At 42.5% G+C, this 20,722-nt stretch overlaps 1 protein-coding gene and 2 non-coding genes across 3 annotated transcripts in view; 1 reads left to right on the top strand and 2 right to left on the bottom strand.

Moving 5' to 3' along the window:
• The window catches only part of LOC126530921 (uncharacterized), a 29,800-nt gene extending 9,521 nt beyond the window's left edge, over positions 1-20,279 (bottom strand). The window contains exons 1-10 of the mRNA XM_050178248.3: positions 20,130-20,279; positions 16,539-16,624; positions 15,179-15,388; positions 12,306-12,596; positions 9,647-9,813; positions 8,239-8,391; positions 7,744-7,876; positions 5,041-5,198; positions 2,311-2,415; positions 790-870 (exon numbers count right to left, since the gene is read on the bottom strand). Of these exons, the coding sequence (XP_050034205.1) occupies positions 790-870; positions 2,311-2,415; positions 5,041-5,198; positions 7,744-7,876; positions 8,239-8,391; positions 9,647-9,813; positions 12,306-12,596; positions 15,179-15,388; positions 16,539-16,624; positions 20,130-20,143 (1,398 nt within the window). The 5' untranslated portion in view covers positions 20,144-20,279. The remainder of the gene's footprint in view (positions 1-789; positions 871-2,310; positions 2,416-5,040; positions 5,199-7,743; positions 7,877-8,238; positions 8,392-9,646; positions 9,814-12,305; positions 12,597-15,178; positions 15,389-16,538; positions 16,625-20,129) is intronic.
• Positions 2,048-2,120, bottom strand: TRNAM-CAU (transfer RNA methionine (anticodon CAU)). Its single transcript has one exon. It is a non-coding gene; the product is annotated as a tRNA-Met (tRNA).
• On the top strand, positions 5,888-5,960 carry TRNAE-CUC (transfer RNA glutamic acid (anticodon CUC)). Its single transcript has one exon. It is a non-coding gene; the product is annotated as a tRNA-Glu (tRNA).
• Positions 20,280-20,722: the final 443 nt, after the last annotated feature.

Raw genomic sequence — 20,722 nt, 5'->3', positions numbered from 1 at the left:
GCTAAGCAAATACGACTGTAGTACCCGGCCTCAATTGCAGTATTGCAGCGAATGCCACAAAGTATGTAGTTTTCAAGTAAATGAGAGCTAATCATCAGTTACCTATCTAAAACGTTGCGAATTGTTATGCAAGGAATATCCGCCTGTTTAAGTAAGTTACCAGAAGACCTGTATTCACGCTTTCTGGCAAAGGAGATACGCAAAAATTCTCATAGAAAGCATATTTAGGAAATATGAAAAAAATATAAAAAAGTAAGAAGAAGCGCACTAGTGCGCTCGCTCATGCCTACTTTTTGTCTGTGTCTTATTTCGCGCTCAAACCTCTTCTAGCGATAACAAGACAGGCGGTGAAAGTAGCAAAAGACAGGTGCTGCGAACAGCCTTGCATAACCCATTCGCTGATACCCTATGCCAAGGGCCACAAACTACAGCCCTACGCAGAGGTTTCTACTTTCTAACTTCCCTTTCACAGCTGTGACTTCCAGATATCGATGAATTGATTGCGCTTATATGAAGCCCGAAAGGTAAGCCCGGGACTGTGTAGCGTAAAGTTCTCGATTTATTTCTTTACACCCGAACGCGGATGGGAATTTTATTCGAGGGTGCTTAAGCAGCTGGCAACATCTGCGCATTGCATTACAACCGGCACCTCTAAAAAAGAAGACATGATTGCTTAAGGTCCTCAAAATTTGTTGAAGCACTGAGAACTTGCACACGCCGCAGGATAATCTGCATAGTCTGTCTGCAGAATGTGCTCAAAGTTCCTGCCAATGTAAAAATAGAAAGTACCTGATGCTTATCGGTGTAGATGCTCTCCTGGACAGGGACAAACTCAATACCACGTTCACCTGAGCGCTCCGCTTGAGAGTCCTGAAAGACAAAAACAAATTGCCTTTATATATGGGTAACTTAGTCGTTGATATGACAGTGGTAGACTTTAAATCAGCAGCGCACTGTGCGGAATATTTTTTTTTATAGTAAACGATTCTAGGCGCACATTCTGTATGCGCTCGTACATAAGATCGCGCATGTACTGGATGTTGAAAAATTCACAATAAATCTTATTCTTAATGCTGTAATTAACTGCAGAGCAAAGTTTTGCGTCTGCGCTTTCAGTGCATGTTGGGTCGGGGAGAGGCCAGGAGAGCAGTTGGGGGGGAGGGAGGGGGAGCTGTTAATGCTAAGAACGGTGAGCATTGCGTTCCACTAAGGTGTAGAATATTCGGAAATGACCGACCGTGAATACAGACCTTGACAGTCTCATCCTAGTCTGTTAAAATTTATAGTGGATAGAGCGGAAGTATCTATGGTCTGTATTTGTAATCACAGGAAATTATTTGTATCCTAATTTGACAAATGTGTTGTCAAACGTGCCAAAATAAGTTAATACAATTGGGGTTAGTGACTTGAACAACAGCAATGAGTGCGAAAAAAAAAGGAAAAGCTAATATGAAAGAACCTTGAACGTGTTTCGTATTATTCCCTTGGTGCCAGAGTTTACACTCAGAACAATAACCGAGTTCTTTGATAGTTAAGAAAACATTAAAGGACTCTGGTAAAAGCCTGCGCATGTCGAAGCACATGGCAAAGTTGCTTTGTACGAGTCACACTGCACGTACAACATGAATTTAGTATAAACGCTCATGGAACACTAAATAAGAAGGGGAAGAAATGGCAAAGAAATAATCAACTAGAGCAATTATTTTACTTTTGATGATACTGGGTAAAAAGTTGATGTGCGAGCTCATTCTGTCAGTGTCAATGCTAAATAAAAAGACATCGGTTGACTTAATCAGTAAAGTAAAAATAAAAGACGGTTCATATGGCGACTATGACAGACGGTGGAAATTGGCGCAATACGGAAATTACTCATTTCACAAATGAATTAGAACGAAGGAAACCGAGGGGCCCGATTTTTTTAAATCATAACATAGGAAGCCAACCAACAATATCACCGAGGACAACATAGGGAAAGTTACTTATATTTACTAATGAATTAAAAGAAATGATAAATTAATGGGAAATGAAAGTGAATGAAAAAACGAAGGGCCGCAGGTGGGATACGAACCCACGTCTTCGCATTATGCGTGCGATGCTCTCACCAATTGAGCTACCGTGGCGCCTTTTTCCCATCCACTTTCTGGGGTATTTATGTTTTGCTGCTTGGACTGTTTCTTTTAGTGGCTGCCACTCGTCTCCTTATGGCGATGGAAAACGGCATACGGACGAGTAGCTCGTTAAGATCGTTTCTTTCGTCATTATTTTGTTACGCGCGCCTCTTTCTTCAATAAACGTGGCAGCCGTGCTTACCGTCATAAGTGATATCTCGTGCCTCTTCATGTTGTTCTCCGTAACATCCAGCGATTCATTCATAAGAGCCGTCCATGTTTCAACCTCTATTCCTCTTATCTTGTACTGCATGAAAACCAAAGAAAAGAAATTAAACACATAGGTATGTGCAAATTGCAATGATCATATTCTGTTATGCGTGAACTTGGGTCACTGAGTATGTGTCCGTGTGATATGTGTCACGTGCTCTTCAATGAAACACACACCAACGCCCCCACCCCGCTCCCCACACACACACACACGTGTTCTTTTATATTCCATTTACCATTATCCAGTTAAAGTTTTTCTTGATACTACCTAAAATAAAAGCGATTAAGAAATTAAAAAATTTATACATTGGGTGACCGAAAAGAAATTGCACGAGTTTCACGCTTGCCTTGAACACCACATCATTCTCTATTATTTCGCTGGTTTTATACACGTGTACTTGCCCTGCTATATTTATTGATTTCATTCATTCTCTTTAGCGCAGTGTTGATTCGAGAAAAGTTCAGCTTCTAAGGCTTTAGGGCTTGAAGGCCAACTGTAACGACATTTTGAGGCGCGTAAGGAAGCCTCGTTTCGGACGGCGTATAGCTGCAAGGCAGCCGCTATGCAAAAGTTCACGTTAGAAGTGGGAGGGATGCGTCACAGGAGACTTGCAAAAGTAGACGTATTTCATACCAAAACTGAAAAAAAAGACGAAAAGGAAAACTCCGTGATTAGCACTAACCGGAAATGACGCAGGACTCAGAGCGCGGGGCCCCTCGGCATGACCTACGAGATTAGGCGCTGCCTGCGGCTTCCCGCGGTGCGCTGAAAAATCTCGAAGGTGACGTGCTGGGGCACCTTTCAGGCACCAAGTGTCACGCGTCATCTGCTTAAATCCTACTTAAACATTGCTAATACGAAAATGGGACAATTACCTGCCCTGCAGCATTGCCAAGATTACTTTATTAGTGCATACAACACATTTATTTAGATTTGGGCAAAGCTAAACGTTGTTGCAGTTAGCCTTTAATTGTCATTACAGCATGATGCTTTGTGCTGCCGAGCCACGCGCATAATTGTGCTTATTCTGGCTGTTGGTTACGTTGCATAACTGTAAAATAAACTTAAATTTCGTGTCCTTTCACGTGACTACTGCCTCGATAAAACAGTAAATTGACCGGAATATCACTATTTCTAGAACCGTTTCAGAGTTCTCTCGCAACACTGCTCTTATTCAAAGAATAGACAATATTCTCGGAAATCCAACAGTTCTGGATATAAAACCGAAGCTACACTTGTCAGGTCGGTCACGCAGAAGAAATGACACAAGATCAGCATCCCATCGTTATTCTTTTTTTCTATTACATATTTGTTGGAAAAAAAGAAAGAAACGCTAACTCAGCAAGCACGAGTTCGGAAGTTGATAAACATATGGCAGGTTTAGTTCTGTGGACTGGCGGAGTCAACTTTTTTCTGCGTTGGGTTCAAAGTGCAGAAGTGCAGTCAACGATGGATGAAAAGCGGACGTATTTGGAAGAAACGCCGAGCTCCGGCAGCGAGAGGGATTTATGGGCGACAGCGGTTGCCGATGCGCCGTGAACTGTAACTTGCCGCTGGATTACACCAGCAGTGAGCGTTTTCCGAGTGACCGCACAATGGTTTCTTTCGAAGTGTTTGCCGCGCATTATTTAGTGGCGATCGCTATTTTCACGCGCATGTATTGCGAGTAAAGTTGTTCTTAGAAGACTGTTGCGCGTAGACTGCCACGTACTTTTCTTCCGACAAAAGTGTTTTGCCGCATTGTTGGTGCGTACACTCCTGTTTTTCTGCAAGCGCTGCTACGTTCTAGAGGTCTCACTTGCCTTCTGCTAGGGGCGGGGTGGGGACGGAGGAGAGTGGGGAGAGGGTGCAGCTGTATTTTGGTCGGGAAAAAAAACGGATTCATACGTTGCTACTCGGCGTGCTTCCTTTAGAGTTGTCTCCGACTCAAGGATCTTCCGCACTCTAAAGCCTGGGCCCTTCGGTAGTGCATGTTGTGATGCGAAATTCGACCTCTGTGTGACATCGTGACACGATAAAGAGAAGTGCAAGCTTCAGAGAAACTTAAGACAGACTACGATAAACACGCAACCCAAGGTGTGGGATGCCTTGTCGTGCATGTTCTTTCAATCTTATGTTTCAGCCATAGCCAAAAATGTGCTACCTTCAATACAGGCCATAGAACTTGAAAACTGCCATAACTAGCTATCATCATAACGCATTCGACAGATCTGACCAAGTTTCAGGACTTTGGAAAATTTTAAAGAAAATGTAGAGAAATTAAGGAAGAAGTTAATTACTCTTATCACGCGAAAAATCAGTTTATAATGAAGCAGCAGATTGAATATCATATTTTTTTTTCTTTACATAGGCCACAGAGCAGAATTTCCAGCACTTGTAGGCGACAGTCATCTTTTTCCGGGGACTGCGTGAAAAGGTCGATGAACTATGAGGAGCTGCGAGGCTTTTCTTTCGAAGAACACGTATGGGTTTCCTTTGCAGCAATTTGCAACATTTGGGTTGATGTCTCATTTCCCATTTATTACTTACTTCTCTCCACATTGCGGGCTTCCGCACAACCATTACGTCAAACACATGCATGTTTGCTTTGTGCGGGATTATTAAGAGGCATGTTTGACTGTTAGTATAAGCATATGGAATAAACAGCACTCGTTGTCTTACTCTTCCTTGAAAGCGATGTTCCTTCGTGAAGCCAAATAGTTTTTCCGGGTCTAACATTTCAACGGCCTCGGTGCTGTTTGGTTCAGAGAGAAAGAAATCCGTTGTGAGCTTCCTGACGACACACTCCCCGCTTGATGGATGCGTGATAAATGCGGCTTCTGCAAAAAAAGAAAAGGAAAGAGTAACCTTGTCACTAAAAAGAATATATTTGAAAGAACAACTAATAATTGTGACAGGCAATCATGGAGAAAAAGAAGAAAATAATTAATAGCGATTTAGCGTTAAATGGGAGAGAAATGCGTTAGCATTACGTCGCACCTCTTTGTCGGCCCGGGATTCATGATTTAAGCGCGCGCGCACACACACACACACACACACACACACACACACACACACACACACACACACACACACACACACACACACACACACACACACACATATATATATATATATATGTATATATATATATATGTATATATATATATATATATATATATATATATATATATATATATATATATATATATATATATATATATATATATATATATATATATATATATATATATATATATATATATATATATATATATATATATATATATATATATATATATATATATATATATATATATATATATATACATATATATATATGTAGCATCAGTAGGTTTATTGACCAGTTGGCGTTCACCCAAAATGTTCACGTACACGTGACGCCTACGGCAGAAAGAACGTTCCACAGCCCCCGCCAAGCTTTGTGAGTGGTGTCGCTCTGCTACCACTCCAAGGGTTAGTTCTAGTAGATAAACATAAATACCTCAGAGAGTGGACGGAAAATCGCGCCGCGGTAGCTCAATCGGTGAGAGCATCGCACGCTCAATGCGAAGACGTAGGTTCGTGCCCTACCTGGGGCCAGTTTTTTCTTCGAGCATTCTTTATTTCCGTTAATTTGTCAGTTCATTATTCAATTATTAAGTGCAAGTAATTTCCCTTATGATGTCCTTGGTGTCTCTGTTTATAGGCTTCTTATGGTATATATATATATATATATATATATATATATATCATGTATGAAGGATGTAGTTCTTCGGATACGGTGTTTAACTAAGCGAAAGAATTAGCATGAAAAAAAAAACTGCTTTTACACTTCCATTTACACCACACTGATTTGAAATCAACAATTTTTAACTTCGTACAGTGCACACACTAAAATCGACAAGCGGCGACGCGGCGCACTATCAACATAGGTATGTTGCCGTTCTCGAAAGCTGCCAGGGGTGTGTGTGTGGGGGGGGGGGGGGGGGGGGCGGTGTTACCTCCACTACGTGACCGGCTTCCCGCACTTCACGCACACATACTTTCTTTTACGGCATTGGCACTCCTTATGCCAACGCACTAAAAAAAAATCGGACTGCTGAACAAAAGATACGCTCATCGGGAAGGCAAATATGCACAAAATAAATTATTCTAAATAATTATAAATTATAATTGAAGCTTGCACTGCTTCAATATTTTATCAGTTTTAGCATTCTAGCCTATGTTGCGACATAAATCATGGAAGAGCGGAATGCCTCATTTTGATTGCTGCCGTATATCACTCTAGTATATCGCGCACAGAAACCTCAGCACCCACACCACCACCTCCACCCACCACCACCATAATGTGATCCCCTCGACCAGGAATCTTGCATGGTAAATTGGCATTGTATACAGATATTCACCTGTGCGAAGTTACATATTGAAATATATTCATCTGACCTTCCTTAGAGTGATTCTGCGTCTCATCGATTTTTCATCCGGGACAGCCCAGAATTGTCCGAGACGCGGCGTACGGCAACGCTGATTGCCTGAAACGATCCTGCGCCAGTCCGAGACGACAAATTGAAGGTACCTTCAATTACTAGCCCCGGAAAGCTGTAAATTGTTTTTCGATGTTGTTGTCTGTTAGTATACTAAGTTTATATATTGCCGATACATACTGCGCAAAACTACACTTTATTAAAACTAGAAAGCCTTAATATAACACTCGATGTGCCCAGGTATGCGTTAGATACCGCAGTGTGTAACACTGCAACTCATTCCATGACTTCTTTATCTGATTTGGCAATAGAGAAAGTAACAAAGACGAACACCCTCTAAAACCAGCCTGGCGCTGCAATTGGCACCTGACCACCTTTAAACATCCCGAACTTACGAGTGCCTAGGTGACACGGCTAATCATTAGAGGTGTAATAAAAAGCTTGCAGTATCCTGCAAGAAGTCTCCTGCTGGTTTGCCATCTGCTCACTTCCCACACTATCGCTGTCCATAGCTATCTATAACTACTGTGTGTGAATGCCTTTATCAAGGCCGGTAAAAACACTATCTCGATCAATTGAAAGATTGAGAGTGAAGAAAGACAGTCGGCCACTAGAACGTCGAAAGTGGGAGCCACCAAATGCATTCGATGTGTAGAGGCGACGGTTCGGTTTGTACAGGCAATGTTTTTTTCTTGCACTTGATTAGTGACGCAATAAAAAAGCGGTAAGGATGTGTTCACAACGAGCAGAGTGTTATTTCCCCTACACTTGCCGCAGCTTCAACTATTGCGGAGACAACTTCAGTGTCCTATTTATTGAGCGTTTGCCTTCCCGTAACTTTCCTCGTAAAAGCAATGTTTCAAGCTACAGAAACGAACGTGCGATGAGAATGGATTACCTGCTCCGTAGTCAAGGACGATCGAAAGCAGAGTGTCCAAGCCCCCCGATTCGTTGACAAGCGGCCAGCGTTTCTCTTCCTCGGATGGAATTATGTCCACCCTGGCTAGGTGCCTCATTGCGTCGTACCAGATCTGCGAGTTGACAAATAAAGCATCGCTCGTACGCAGTGATAACCTGATAATACGAAATTGGAATCATAATAAATGACTATATCTACGTCCCAAAATCACTTTGCCTTGTAATCCATACCATATCATATACGTCTTTGACAACGAAGCCACCGCCACTGACGAATATCTTTAATGGACTGCAATATGTTTGAATTCAGCTCAAGTCGTGTGAGCAAATGTACAACGTTCATCTTGTACTGTACGAAGATACCCGCTTTTCTATGGGATAGTAAAATGTGCGAATCATTTCTACATCATCCTACTAGCTATTCTCACGAAGAGAAATATTCAACGCCACGCATGGTGTCAGGGCCATGTTGTACCTCTTTGAATGACGTCGACGTGAATTCCCCGACACTGGACCCGGTGTCATCGAGGGTAAAAGAGACCTCTTCGACTCGAAAGCTGAACGTGTCCGGCGGTTGCGGTATCTCCCGGTCGTTAGCGTTGTTCTTGCAGTACATTTGCCGAGGCACCTACGGGCAGACACCGCGAATATTGGATATTAATCCACCATTTAACATGCACTTCTTAACAAGCAGTGTGTGAGGACGTACTCCCGTTTTTTGTACCTGTAGGCTTTGATTTTTATGAAGGGACGTCTCAACTTCTGCTTTCCTTATTAAAGGAAACTAGGACAATAACTATGGAGTACAAAACTACAATCAGGAGCACTAATCTAGACACCACTGTAAAGATGACTGCGAATTAACGTGCTGTGCTGCTCAATACAATGGCCAGTGTTAAGGTTATGTATTGGGTGATGTATTTTGGTTTCCATGCAGAGTAATATAATGGCCAGGCGATGTTCGTTTACTTTGATCAAATACTATGCATCGAAATTTTACTGAGAAACAATGTCGTGATGCAGCAAGGTTGCCCCACCAGTGATGTCTAAAAATTTTAGTATACTTCGCAGTACATTCAGAACTTCGATCGCTTGTATTTCCTTACATGCGGTGTTTAAATGGGCCCTGAAATACACTTTCTAAATAGTGAGAAATACTTTGAAACAAGTGCGGTGGCTTTCAAGGAATACATATTCTCAAGTAAACTTTTGAGCAACATTTAATGTGCAAATACGTATTAGGAGAGCAATGTTTACTTTCCCCATTCCACCGTATACGGTAATCGAACAGTGCTTCAGACAGGACGTAGTAATGAGGAAAGACACCGCTCTGACTAACAACCAGTGTTCATTTCACCTGAATGGCAATACACAGAAACGAGGGTGTGAGCAGGGAAACATCTCAAGTCACTATTGTCGACAGGCAGTGACACATCTGTTTGTTCCCTGCGCAGGTCCTCGTTCGTATATATTGTCATTTAAGTGCAATAAACACTGGCTGTTACTCAGAGCTGTGCCTGCCGTCTTTACTTCGCCCTTTCTGAAGCGCTGTTCGATTATCTCTAAGATTATCTCTAAGCAGCCAAGTTCAGCACTCTCTTGCATTCCACCTCAACTCATCTGTGAATCTCAGCTGGGACGGTGCCAATAGCACTGCCCTGCCTGTCGTTCCTTTCTTTATTCTTTTTTTCCGTGGCGCTCTTATGCACGGTTACATTTAGAAATGGGCCTCTATCAAAGCTATCCGTGATTGACAGAGGAGTAGCAACGGGACGGGCGGCACACGTAAAGAACAGCCACCTCTACGTTTCCTAGTTTTCTTTGACAGATGCGGAATGGATTTGGATTGAAGAAGTAATAACTCTACGAGACTAACACCTTACTTCAAAGTCTTCGTCGGAAAATTCCGGGTTTGACTGGTACCAAGCGACATTCCGAATCGTGTTCCATGGCCCGACTTTGTTGTCGTCGTCAGGATTCGGGAAAGTTCCTTTCTGCTCGATACGAATAGGAACATCCACTTCTCCATTTGGGAACATAAAGGACGCGTCTGAAAAAAAGAGAAGTAAGAAAGCACACTAATAATAATATATTAACGTGACCGCAGGCGGAAGTTGACGTGTGTGTGAAGACTCAACAATAAGCACGCCACGGGACAGCCTTCTCTCTTTCTCAGGGCTGCATGGTACCTCGTGTCGAAAGTAGCAGATTTCACGCCACTAGAGTTGCTTTATCTGGCCGCGAAAAAAAATGAGCTGCTTTCCGCAAACAAACGAAGAAATAAGAGATTAATAGACGCCATGCATCTTTTCTTCAAAAATAATAAAGGTTGCACTTCTTTTGGCAAGGAAATCAATGGTTGCTGTTTTTTATTGGGTCACGACCTGGTGTCTTGGTAGCAGGGTGGGAAACACATGTTGAGTGACTCAAGCGAGATAAGTTGACCCGCCTATCTGGGGTGAGAATACTACCGTATAACTAGATCGGTTCCAGCGGTACAAAGTAAGCAAACGCCGTCATATTTAACCATAACATAATGCTATAACGTGTTAAAAAAAATGTAGAGGCAGCTGTAAGTAGAATATTAGAGCAAATGTGATAATAACCCAAATTTCACTGACCTTTCATGTTAACCTAAATTTTAAAACCCTTTCCTATATGGCTGCAGCTGCAGTTATCAGGTTATTGCATGTTTTTTTTTTTACTAAAGTGAATGGGCGATACAAGTGTAATAAATGCGCAAATGTGGTACGAGTACAGCTTGGTCGTCTTGTTAGTCCGTGTTAGTCAGAGGAGCCCGTAATTAACAAAGAAATGAAAACGTTAAAAAAATTCTGAAATAAAGCCTGGTGGAAAGCCTGACAGTGACGTTGTTTAAGCAATGCACACTTATTTATTCTTTTCGGCCCCATTGTGTCTTATACTTGGGAAAATATTCTCCATGGACTGTTGCAGAAATGAAAAGTTCACAAGACAGCGCACAGACCACGTGATATTTGCCAGCGCAACGACAGGACAGCCTAATAGAGAAAGCAAGACAAGCCAATTTGCTGTTTTGTCTAGTTAGTTCGGTTGTCCCGTTTGGGCGCTTGGAAAATGGCACTATGTCAATCCAACTCGACAAATACTGCATTCTTGTAAACTACAGACCTTACAACTATCACGACAAGAACCCACCCACGTGTTGCTGAAGAAGCCTTTATTGAGATCGTCCGTAACGTTGGGGGCATCATCAGTGCCTTCGCGGCAGCTACAGTCATGAGTGACTGCAATAGCTCTTCCTCTGCTATCCGCCTCTCTGGCTGTGACGTCACTCGTGACTAGAGAAGGTACTTGAAGACGGCGTCGCCACTTACCTTTCATTTTTGCCAAACTTCCACTCATGGCCAGATGGACAGTTTTAGTATTGCCTATGTGTTCTTCACTTCAAAATTTTACTAAATACTCGTAGTTAATGTCCCTTGAATGGTGTTCCAGAAGGCTAGCTTCCTCTTTCGTTGAGACAATGCTGAGCGTTACATGAGAAACAAGAGCGCTGAAGGCCGGCTAAGTTAGCCTCCAGTACTTGGTAGCTCACAGCGCTCCATTTTCTCACTGGCTCACGCTCTCACTCCAAGACGGTCGTTTCGTTGCATCCCTGTCTCAGTTGAGCGGGTATATTAACTATTCATAAACAGAAGCTCGCCAGGCGGTTAACCACTTCATTGTTCATGCAAACTTCTATGAACGAAAGGGGAAGCTAGCCTAAGGGCCCACGTTTAAGGGACACTAAAAATGGCCACTAGCTTAAGATCAACTGGGAAGCCCCGTCTGCTGGGAAGTAGTTGGTTATCAATAACCAGAACTACATCGAATTTAAAGGAAACAAATGCCTCACACTAGTATTTTGTAGCCGGCTCTACATGTAAACCGCTGAAATAGACGCTAGTCTTTTGAACTCCGTCACGTGATATTGACAAGCCAGTGATAAGCCTCGTGCGCGAACGTCAAGAAAGAATACGCGCACTTCGTACCCCCCCCCCCCCCCCCTATAGCCAACATTTCTTCCGCCAGATAAATTCCAATAGAGCGCTGAAAGAATGCGTCACCAGTATTAACTGACTTAGTGCTGCCCTTTGAAAGTGATTTCAATCCGTACAGGTGAAAGATTAATAATATGAACAGAGATAAAAATAAGCGAGCAGGTTGGCAACTGCCACCAAAAAGGGCACAACGCCTGCCTACTCCTTAGAAAGGACGTGAGAGAAATCATTAAATTATGGGGTTTTACGTGCCAAAACCACTTTCTGATTATTAGGCACGCCGTGGTTGGTGACTCCGGAAATTTGGACCACCTGGGGTTCTTTAACGTGCGCGTAAATCTAAGTACACGGGTGCTTTCGCACTTCGCCCCCATCGAAATGCGGCCGCCGTTGCCGGAATACAAGGGGATGGAAATAGGAGTTGAAGGTAAAAAGGGAAGTAAAAAGGAAAGAGAGAATGAGAGGGGGGAGGGGGACAGATAGCAAACACTAATGTAAAGCAACGACAAAGACCACTCACTGGCCGACCAATAGTAGCGCATACGGTAGGTGGCGTCTTGGTCCTTGTCGTAGGCACAGCTTTCGAACAGGTTTGCCGGCAGGTGGCGCGTCTCCTCGCCCGTGGCGGGACGCACGAAGTGGACGCGGTAAGGACCTCCAAACCGCAGCGCCTCGTTCGAGCTGTCCATGCGGGATTGGCGTGGTCGCTCGCCGCGGTACTTGTAGCCGAACGGCAGCTGTGTGGCACGGTACGTGGACATCTCGGCTATCTCACACGTTTCTTGGCTCTCCGGGTCAAGCGACGGCTTGGCTGCGAGGTGGTCGTTTTGGACTCCTTCACTCTTATGCTAATTCAATTGCATCAACGACATGTTGCTAAGAAGGGAAACATGACGGCCATAAATGCCGTCATGTTTCCTTTCCTAGCAACATGTCGTTGCACTAAGATCGATGTGAAACCTCGTCGGCTTTCTAAGTCTCGCGGCCGAGAAAGAGAGCTTAACAATGAAAAACGGGAGAGGTCGGCCTGAATGACGTGCCTCCAACCTGATACTTGAAGGGGAAACGGAGAAATAAAAAATACAGGGTAAGTCGGACAGTGGTAATGCGTTGAAGATACTGATTTGCATACAATGAGTTATTCTACGAACACGTTCACGAAATCAGGGAATAAAGCTAATACTTAAGCACACGCCGAGGTATCTCAGTAACTGCGGCGCTTTGCTGCATAGCCGAAGGCTGTAAATTTCGTAACGAGGCGCAGCGACCACTTTGCGGTCAAGATGTAAAGCAAAAGCAAAAATGCACGGCGACTCGAGTACGAGCTCTCTAAAAAAAGTAATACCCTATTTAGACGAGGTCGTTATGCACGGTTAAGCTCAGATTCAGTTACAGTATACCAGTGTTACATACGGTTGCACAGAAAAGGCAGCATCGCTTGTTTTGTTAACAGCAGTAGCTACCTAAAGATACGAATACTTAAGAAGAACGTTAAGTGCCCCCTATAGCATTGCTTAGCTTATTTCTTACGCATTTCTCGGCAAAATTCGAAAGTTATTAATCAAGGGGTACCACAGGGCTCAATACTGGGACCCTTGTTGTTTTGCATTTACATTAACAACTTACCCGATGTTCTTGACCTTTCTAATGCTATTTTATATGCTGATGATGCCACTATTTCTGTCTGATAACTATTTACCAACCTTACTCTTTAAACTCAACAATGAACTAGCGAAAGTTGTTGAATGGTGTCAGTTAAATCATTTAATTTGAAACCCTCTCAAAACCCAGTTCATGTTATTTAAAACAAAGCAGAGGATCGTGCCATGTATCCCCCAGGTAACTCTCGGCAGTCACCTTATTCATGCAGCGGACTGTGTGTTGTTCCTTGGCATAAAATTAGATTCTCACTTGAAATTTACTAATCATATTGCGTTTGTTAAACAGAAAACAGCTTTTGGCATAAGAGCTCTCATAAAATCACGTGCATTATTTTCGGAACACGCATTATTATCTTTATACTTTGCGTTCATTCCTAGTTATATCACCTATGGTATTGCTTCCTGGGGAAACACGTATAACTGCCACCTCTCGTCTATTCAACACATAGAGAACCAGGCTATTCGTATAATCATCAACAGTTCCTTTTACTCAAATGCTCTCCCGCTACTTCAGGCAAACGTTACACTACCTGTATCTGGCTTGTCTAAGTATCATCTAAGTATTCTCTTTTTTAAATTACTTAACAAACAGCTTCCTTACAAATTCGCGGACTACAAATTACTCACTAATACCAACCACACTAGGTTTGCGTATAATTACAACTTTTTATTACCTAAATGTAACACAAACTATGGAAAAATGGCATCCTCGTTTTCAGCATTAAAGATATGGAATGATCTACCTCATTCACTTAAACTAACGTCATCTTTGAATGTATTCAAATATGAGTGAAGATGTTTTATTTCTTTTTGTAAATAGTTTCATGTCCTATAACATGTTCTCTGTGTAATTATGCTTTTTGATATATGTACTTTTTGTTTTTCTCTTGCCAATGTATTGCATTACGCGCATTCATTTGTTTTCCTAGTACTTTCTTTTAATCTTTGCTGCTTTAACCCATGTTTGTACACATCTTTTTGTTTTTCTTTTTAGAACCGAGGGTCCCGTTGCAGTCATTGACTTTGCGACACTCGTCTGCATACTATTTATTTACTCATTGTTTTGTTTTAATGAAGAATAAACTGAAATTGAACTGAAACTGAACTGAGCAGAAAGTCCCCCCCCCCCCCACGTGGTGGTTGAGCTGTTATGTAGTCGTAAGCGTTCCAGGATGAGTGTAAAAGAAGTTCGCTGGCTCAATTGGTGCTCCAGGCCTGTTGTTCTTACACAACGTGTTTGATTAAATTCGCTAATTGGTCGAACGCAGTGATTTACGTCATTGTATGCAGTATCGGAACTTCGATGTCCATTAATACGTTTAAAGATATAATTGATCAATAGAAGAGGCAGCAGTCCTTTGCAGAGATCTTTATGGAAATTATGTTGTAATTTTATTGAGTTTTCGTTGAAATCCGGAGACTTTTGGTTGATAAGCACCTGAATTTCAGGTACGATTTTAGTGAAGGAGAAATAGAATTCGGCGGCAAATTATATGGCCGTATGTGTCGTCGTTTAGATTTCTGAGCTCTCAGTTGACGTTCTGCTCAGCTTAACATCTCCGCCACCTCTCTATGCACCGTGACTTTCGCGCATTATTAAACTAAGACTTCTGAAAATTAGGATGATTTAGCATAACCTTGTTGTTGTCGTTGTCTACATGTCTCAAAGATAATTTAGCATGATGTTTGGTCTTCTGGTGGTTACAACTATGGCTGCAGAGCATCGCCTTACCTCCCGGTCTGTCGGAGCTGTACGTAGCCACCGTCTCGCTGAAGTAGTCGAATATGCTGACGACCTTCTCGCCACGTACAACGGCCGAGATCTTGGCACGCAGGTTCTCTCGGTCGAAGTGCTCCTCAATCCACGCTGTCTGGTTGCGCACCAGGTCGATCCACTCGTACTTCATGACGTAACTCTCCGGTACCATGGGTGGGAGCGGACCTGTGGTCAATTATCCGATATTCTAGTACACGACAGATGTTTCAACGCAGACCTTATGAAATCCGTTAACAAAAACGATGAAGTCGACGCCAAGAATTTACTTCTGTGGCAACGCATCATTCGCGCCTGCGGATATCGTAAATTACGTTACAACACCTTGATCAAAGACTTAAATTCATATGTTAACTAGTTATGTTTCCTTAGTTAATAATCTTTGTAAACATGATGAAACCCCGAAATTCAAGCTACTTTGTGTTCAAAGCACGTCCACTTAGATGTGTCCCGAGATGTCAGACTGCATAGCTGTGGGAAAATGAATTGACGTTGCATTTATTGTTATACCTTAATATCTTCATTATGCAGCGCCAGACAAAGCTATTGTAGTGAAACAGACGAACGTGCTTGTCACGCGGACTTACATAGCCTTGTCACCTGCGTGCGAGGCTAGTTGTCGAACTGTTGGCGCTGGCTGTGTTACTGTCCGTCTCATGGCTGCTCAGCGTTACAAATAAATAATCCATTACGCTATATACTTCATGGAAGATTGGTGAGATCAACCCCGCGTGCTATGAAAGACGAACACACTTGAATAAAAGAAAAACAGCTCTAACAAATGTGAGGACTAAGAAAGGTAGGTTCGAACGCGAGCGACAGATTAAAGGCAGAAGAAATAAAAGAAGACACTTACGTTTTACTCGGTCATGAGGATAACAACAAAAACAACTACTCAGTAATTTTGCAACAACCGCTGTTGTCTCACCTTGCAGTTAAGCACAGCCACGAAGCTACCGTCTTATGCAATTCGTTCTCGGTCTCCTCTGAGCGAACAACGTGATTCGGACGTTTATTACTCGGACGATCTCTCATTCGTGCGTAAAGATGTACAGATGCGTGACCTCCTTTCGCGAGTGTATTGCTTTGTCGACCACGCATTTGCAGTATTATGTCATGTCTCCTGTCTTGCGATTCTTGTCATTAAGCGCCTGCTCGATCACTTTCCAAAGCTAGCCCCTTGCTTGCCGTGATACTTAAAACAGCGCAAATGCATTTAATTCTACGAACGTTAATACCAATACGTAATGAATTTGCCAACTGCCAAGTGCGCGCAAGAAGGGAAGCGAAAATCCGAAAGAACGACTTCCGCACTTACCACACGAGTACGTCGGATCCTCGCACACGGACAAATCCCTTATCGCCATCGACGATCCGACGATGCCCAGCAACGTCGAAACTATGCTGCACCAAGCAAATGAAATGCAGAACCGCTGTACTTCGCACTCAAAGGTAAGTGAAAAAGAACGTCACATGTACGACAAGTGCTTTCAGGACATATAGTGGTACACAAAAAAGCGCTAGAAGGTATAAATATTAAATTATATTCTGGGGCCTTACGCGCCTAAACAACAATCTGACTGAGAGGCGCGCCGTGTTCTGCAACTCCAGATTAATTTTGAAGACCTTGGTTCTAAGTACAGAAGCATATTTCTTTTTTTTTTTAAATTTCGCCCCTATGAAAATGCGCTCGTTGCAGGGGGCATCAAACCTGCAACGACGTAGCCACTGAGCCACCGCGGCGGGTCCAAGCGCACGAAGCTAAAGTCACCACGACAACTCTAATGTCCACCACTTTGACATTAGTTCTACTGCGGACGGTTAGTACGAAATGGCTGGAAGGCAGAGCCATAAATCGTAACTGCGCTAAGGAACACCACCAATGAAAGCGGACGTAATGCCTCAATGAAACTAAGCAACACCATGGGCGCGTTTAAACAGAAAACAATAAAAAAGTAAGTGGTAGAAGGCAGAAAATTACTGGTTTTTAGACATACTTTTTTTTTTTAAGAATCCTTGTTCATTAAATGTTGATTTGCGCCAGCGATGACGCTAGTATAGCGTTACACATTTAGAGGAGTTGATAAGCGAAGTAGCCGTAAAGTATTTTCGTGAGTTCTAGGGAAATGCTTTCAATTAATCCTTAATGCACGTAAACGTTGCAACGTTGCTTTTCAGGCAACGTAAGGGAGGCCATACAGTGCATGTTGTCTACGAGTTATCACGTACACTCGAAGAAAAATTTGCTGCCTTTGCAGCTTTTCTTGACCCGCCACGGTAGCTTACAGGCTATGGCGTTGCGCTGCTAAGAACGAGGTCGTGAGTTCCATACATGCCCCGCCGGACGCATTTTCACGCTGCTCATAGCCGATTCGGAGTCTCCCCCCCCCCCCCCTCTTACGGTGTGCCTCATAATATCGTGGTTTTGACACATAACGCCCCCCCCCCCCCCCCAAAAAAAAAAAAAAAAAAAAAAACGTCCAAGCATAAGATAAGCTGCAAGGCTGTAAAAACGTTTTTTTTTTTTTTATAGCGTTATAGCAGGAAGAAGTAGCAGCTGACCGCGGAGGCTCAGCTCTGATTTAGGGGTCGTGTTTGCTCATAGTGTCGACCGTTGAAGACACTCTAGGCAACGCAGTCAGAAGCACGGCTGGATATAATTACAGAAGTATTGCTTTCACTATATACATAAGCAAGCCCAGGTCGTCAACCATTTAACAATCTAGATTCTCACGCTTCTATTTGGTGTGGTTTGAGTACCAGAAATCCTATTACATTTGAACTAAATTGACTTTATTTCCCCGTCTCCATCGAAGAGTGTCGAGGAGCAAAGGCCTAAAACGGGCTCGTGACAAACATGTCATGAGCCCGTCGACTTCTACAGTGCGTGTCTGCCGTTGGCAACATTGTACAATTAAAATAAAACAACGAATTATCTGGATGTTCGCAAGAATTAAACAAATTTAAACCTGACTAATAGCACTAACTGTATTCAACATTATAGCACAATATGAAATAAAAGAAAGAAAGGTGCAGCAATATCGAATAGATGAGCAACAAATGCAAAACATCCACTCACCCAATATAAGATAAAAGTTTGGATAAAGATCTTACACAGTGAAGATTAAGTTGCACATTGATGGTAGACACAATGTAAAAAAGAAGACATAGTACAATAACATCAGCAAGGTCTGTTTCATAAACTGACATAATCATGTGGAACACATCAGGACAGATCACTGCCCTAAGGTAACTGAATTGGGACCATTTTGATTCATTGGACTCAGTGTCAGATTCGACGCTTCACAAACTGGCCTGCATGCTATGCTACCCATGCATGGACTCAGATTCAGACCACCCAATGTGGTGGATGTTTCTGATACGGCATATTAACCCATCTTACATCCAGCGGTATCAACACCACTGGCTGTAAGTGTTTCACTAGTTTATTGAATACCACAGACGCAGCGTATAAGCACATGTTTTAAATTATGTGTAAACGCGCTATGGAATTCTTGGCAAACAAGCTCGGCAAATTTTCTTCATACTTTAACTTTCTCGTGACAAGATTGTTAATAATAGCAAAGAAACAGCTCGCGCAAAGAGAAAGAAAAACGCGCTGTGGCGATCGAGTGTGCGTTGCAGTGGGCTCGAGTTCTTCGTCTTCTTGCTGGAATAAACGGCGGCGTATTGTCCTTCACTGTACTTGAAGACAAGTCTAACTGACAAGGAGCTCTTCGGACGTTATAAACGTCGTAACAGGTCTTTTTATCTCTACAGCACGAAAATATTGGCTAAATAGTTGGAATATCCCGTTTTAGGTTAGCGCTCTAAGTCCGCATAACTCAAGTTCCAAGAGCCCATGATGCTTGGGTAGCTCACAGTGCCATGCTTATTAAAAATATTAATCGAATATATAGTTTTTTTTTTTTCAAAGGGAACACGGAATTTTTGTTATTTGCACAACAAATCAATAAGTATAATCAACTGATTAACAGGATTTTGCGAATGAACGTTGAAATTAGTTACTTTGTAGCACATGACAATTTACGAACTTTGGCTGGTAAAATTGCAAGGCATATCCGCTTGAAACGAATTCTGAGGACATCACTTTCCAAGTAAGCCTTCCTATAATGTGTAACAAAACGCATAGGTGTTCCAGTTATTTTCGAGCTTCAACGCACAAAAAAGGCAAACTTTTGTTAAAGTAAGTGCAAGACCACTACGTTTGTACTGGACGTTTTACACCAATTATCTCAAAACTGGTGCTTGTTTCAAAATTTGTTCCGAGTGAACTCACTAGTCTGAAATCGTAGAATTGCAATATGCGCTCTAATGTAATTAGTTAAGAAGCTCCTTAGTAAATTTTCAGTAATTAGGTAATTATGGATTTTGATTTCTTCGGCAAATAATGTCTGCCTCTTCGAGAAATCAAGCTGAATATGTATATTTGTGCTATATGCCACTGCTTATTTTTCTTTCTAAATTCTGCGGGAAAAGAAAAAAGGAAAACATGGATTCTGCTTGTAGTCAATATCATTCAAGGAGTGTAATGTCTTGATCCGCTCCTGTCATGCCATGCATTTGCTCCTTCCTTTCTACCGAAGGAAGTCAAGTTGATTTGGTTTGATAAGGCTATAGTAATATGCAAGAATAACTAATAAACAAAATTAATTGAGCACTAGTAAGGCGCATGTGCGAACTACAAACTGCAAATGAATAATAAAGCTAGAAGTACATGGCAAAATCTAAAAAAATAAAGAAACCTCACGAAAAAAGAAAGGCCCGACAAACAGAGCTTGCAAGAGGCTGTCATTTGATGCATGAAATACTGCCACACCATACTGCTTACGGGTGGCAAATGCTTTAGATTTACACAAAACAAAACAAACAGGAAAGGGAAACTTACTGCCACCGTTCCATGTTAAACGTTGTTCGGTGGAGATTCTTGTTTGTCAGGAGCAGCGACACATAGTTCTTTAGGGGGTGGAGTTTTCCTGAGGCAAGTTTCTGCGGGTGACACGTTAGTAGTACACCCCTGCGCTTATCGGCACGGCAGGCTGTGCCTACCTGTATCACTCAAGAGAAGAGCGATAAACCAGGCGCTTATCACTCCTCCATTGTGTTTCGTCTTTATTTCAGCCGACGCACGCATTCTCCTTCCATAAGTACGCCCAAAATTAGGCCGATTTTCTTCTTCCAGCACACGCTTCCTGTAATGAACATGCAAAACAAATTGCTCGCAGAGCAAAGCCTCGCTGGACGTTAAACTGGTGGTAATCATGAAAACACTACGGGGGAATCTAACACTTCGACGGTGGCGCATAGACTGAAAAGGCGAGAGTCCTTGTTTAAATAAAGCAGAACTCGGCGGGGCGGACAATGCCTTCGGAAAATGAAGAACAAGCGCGGGAACCACCCTACCGCCAGTTTAAAGGTCAGCCTTATAAAAAAAAAACTGCACTTAACAAGAGAATGACATTGAGAACGAGATTGAGAAGC

This window comes from Dermacentor andersoni, chromosome 5 (genome assembly GCF_023375885.2).
Source record: "Dermacentor andersoni chromosome 5, qqDerAnde1_hic_scaffold, whole genome shotgun sequence".
In the NCBI taxonomy this organism is placed as follows: domain Eukaryota; kingdom Metazoa; phylum Arthropoda; class Arachnida; order Ixodida; family Ixodidae; genus Dermacentor; species Dermacentor andersoni.
The sequence above is the reverse complement of the archived record's forward strand: the minus strand, read 5'-3'. Positions and strand labels throughout refer to the sequence as shown.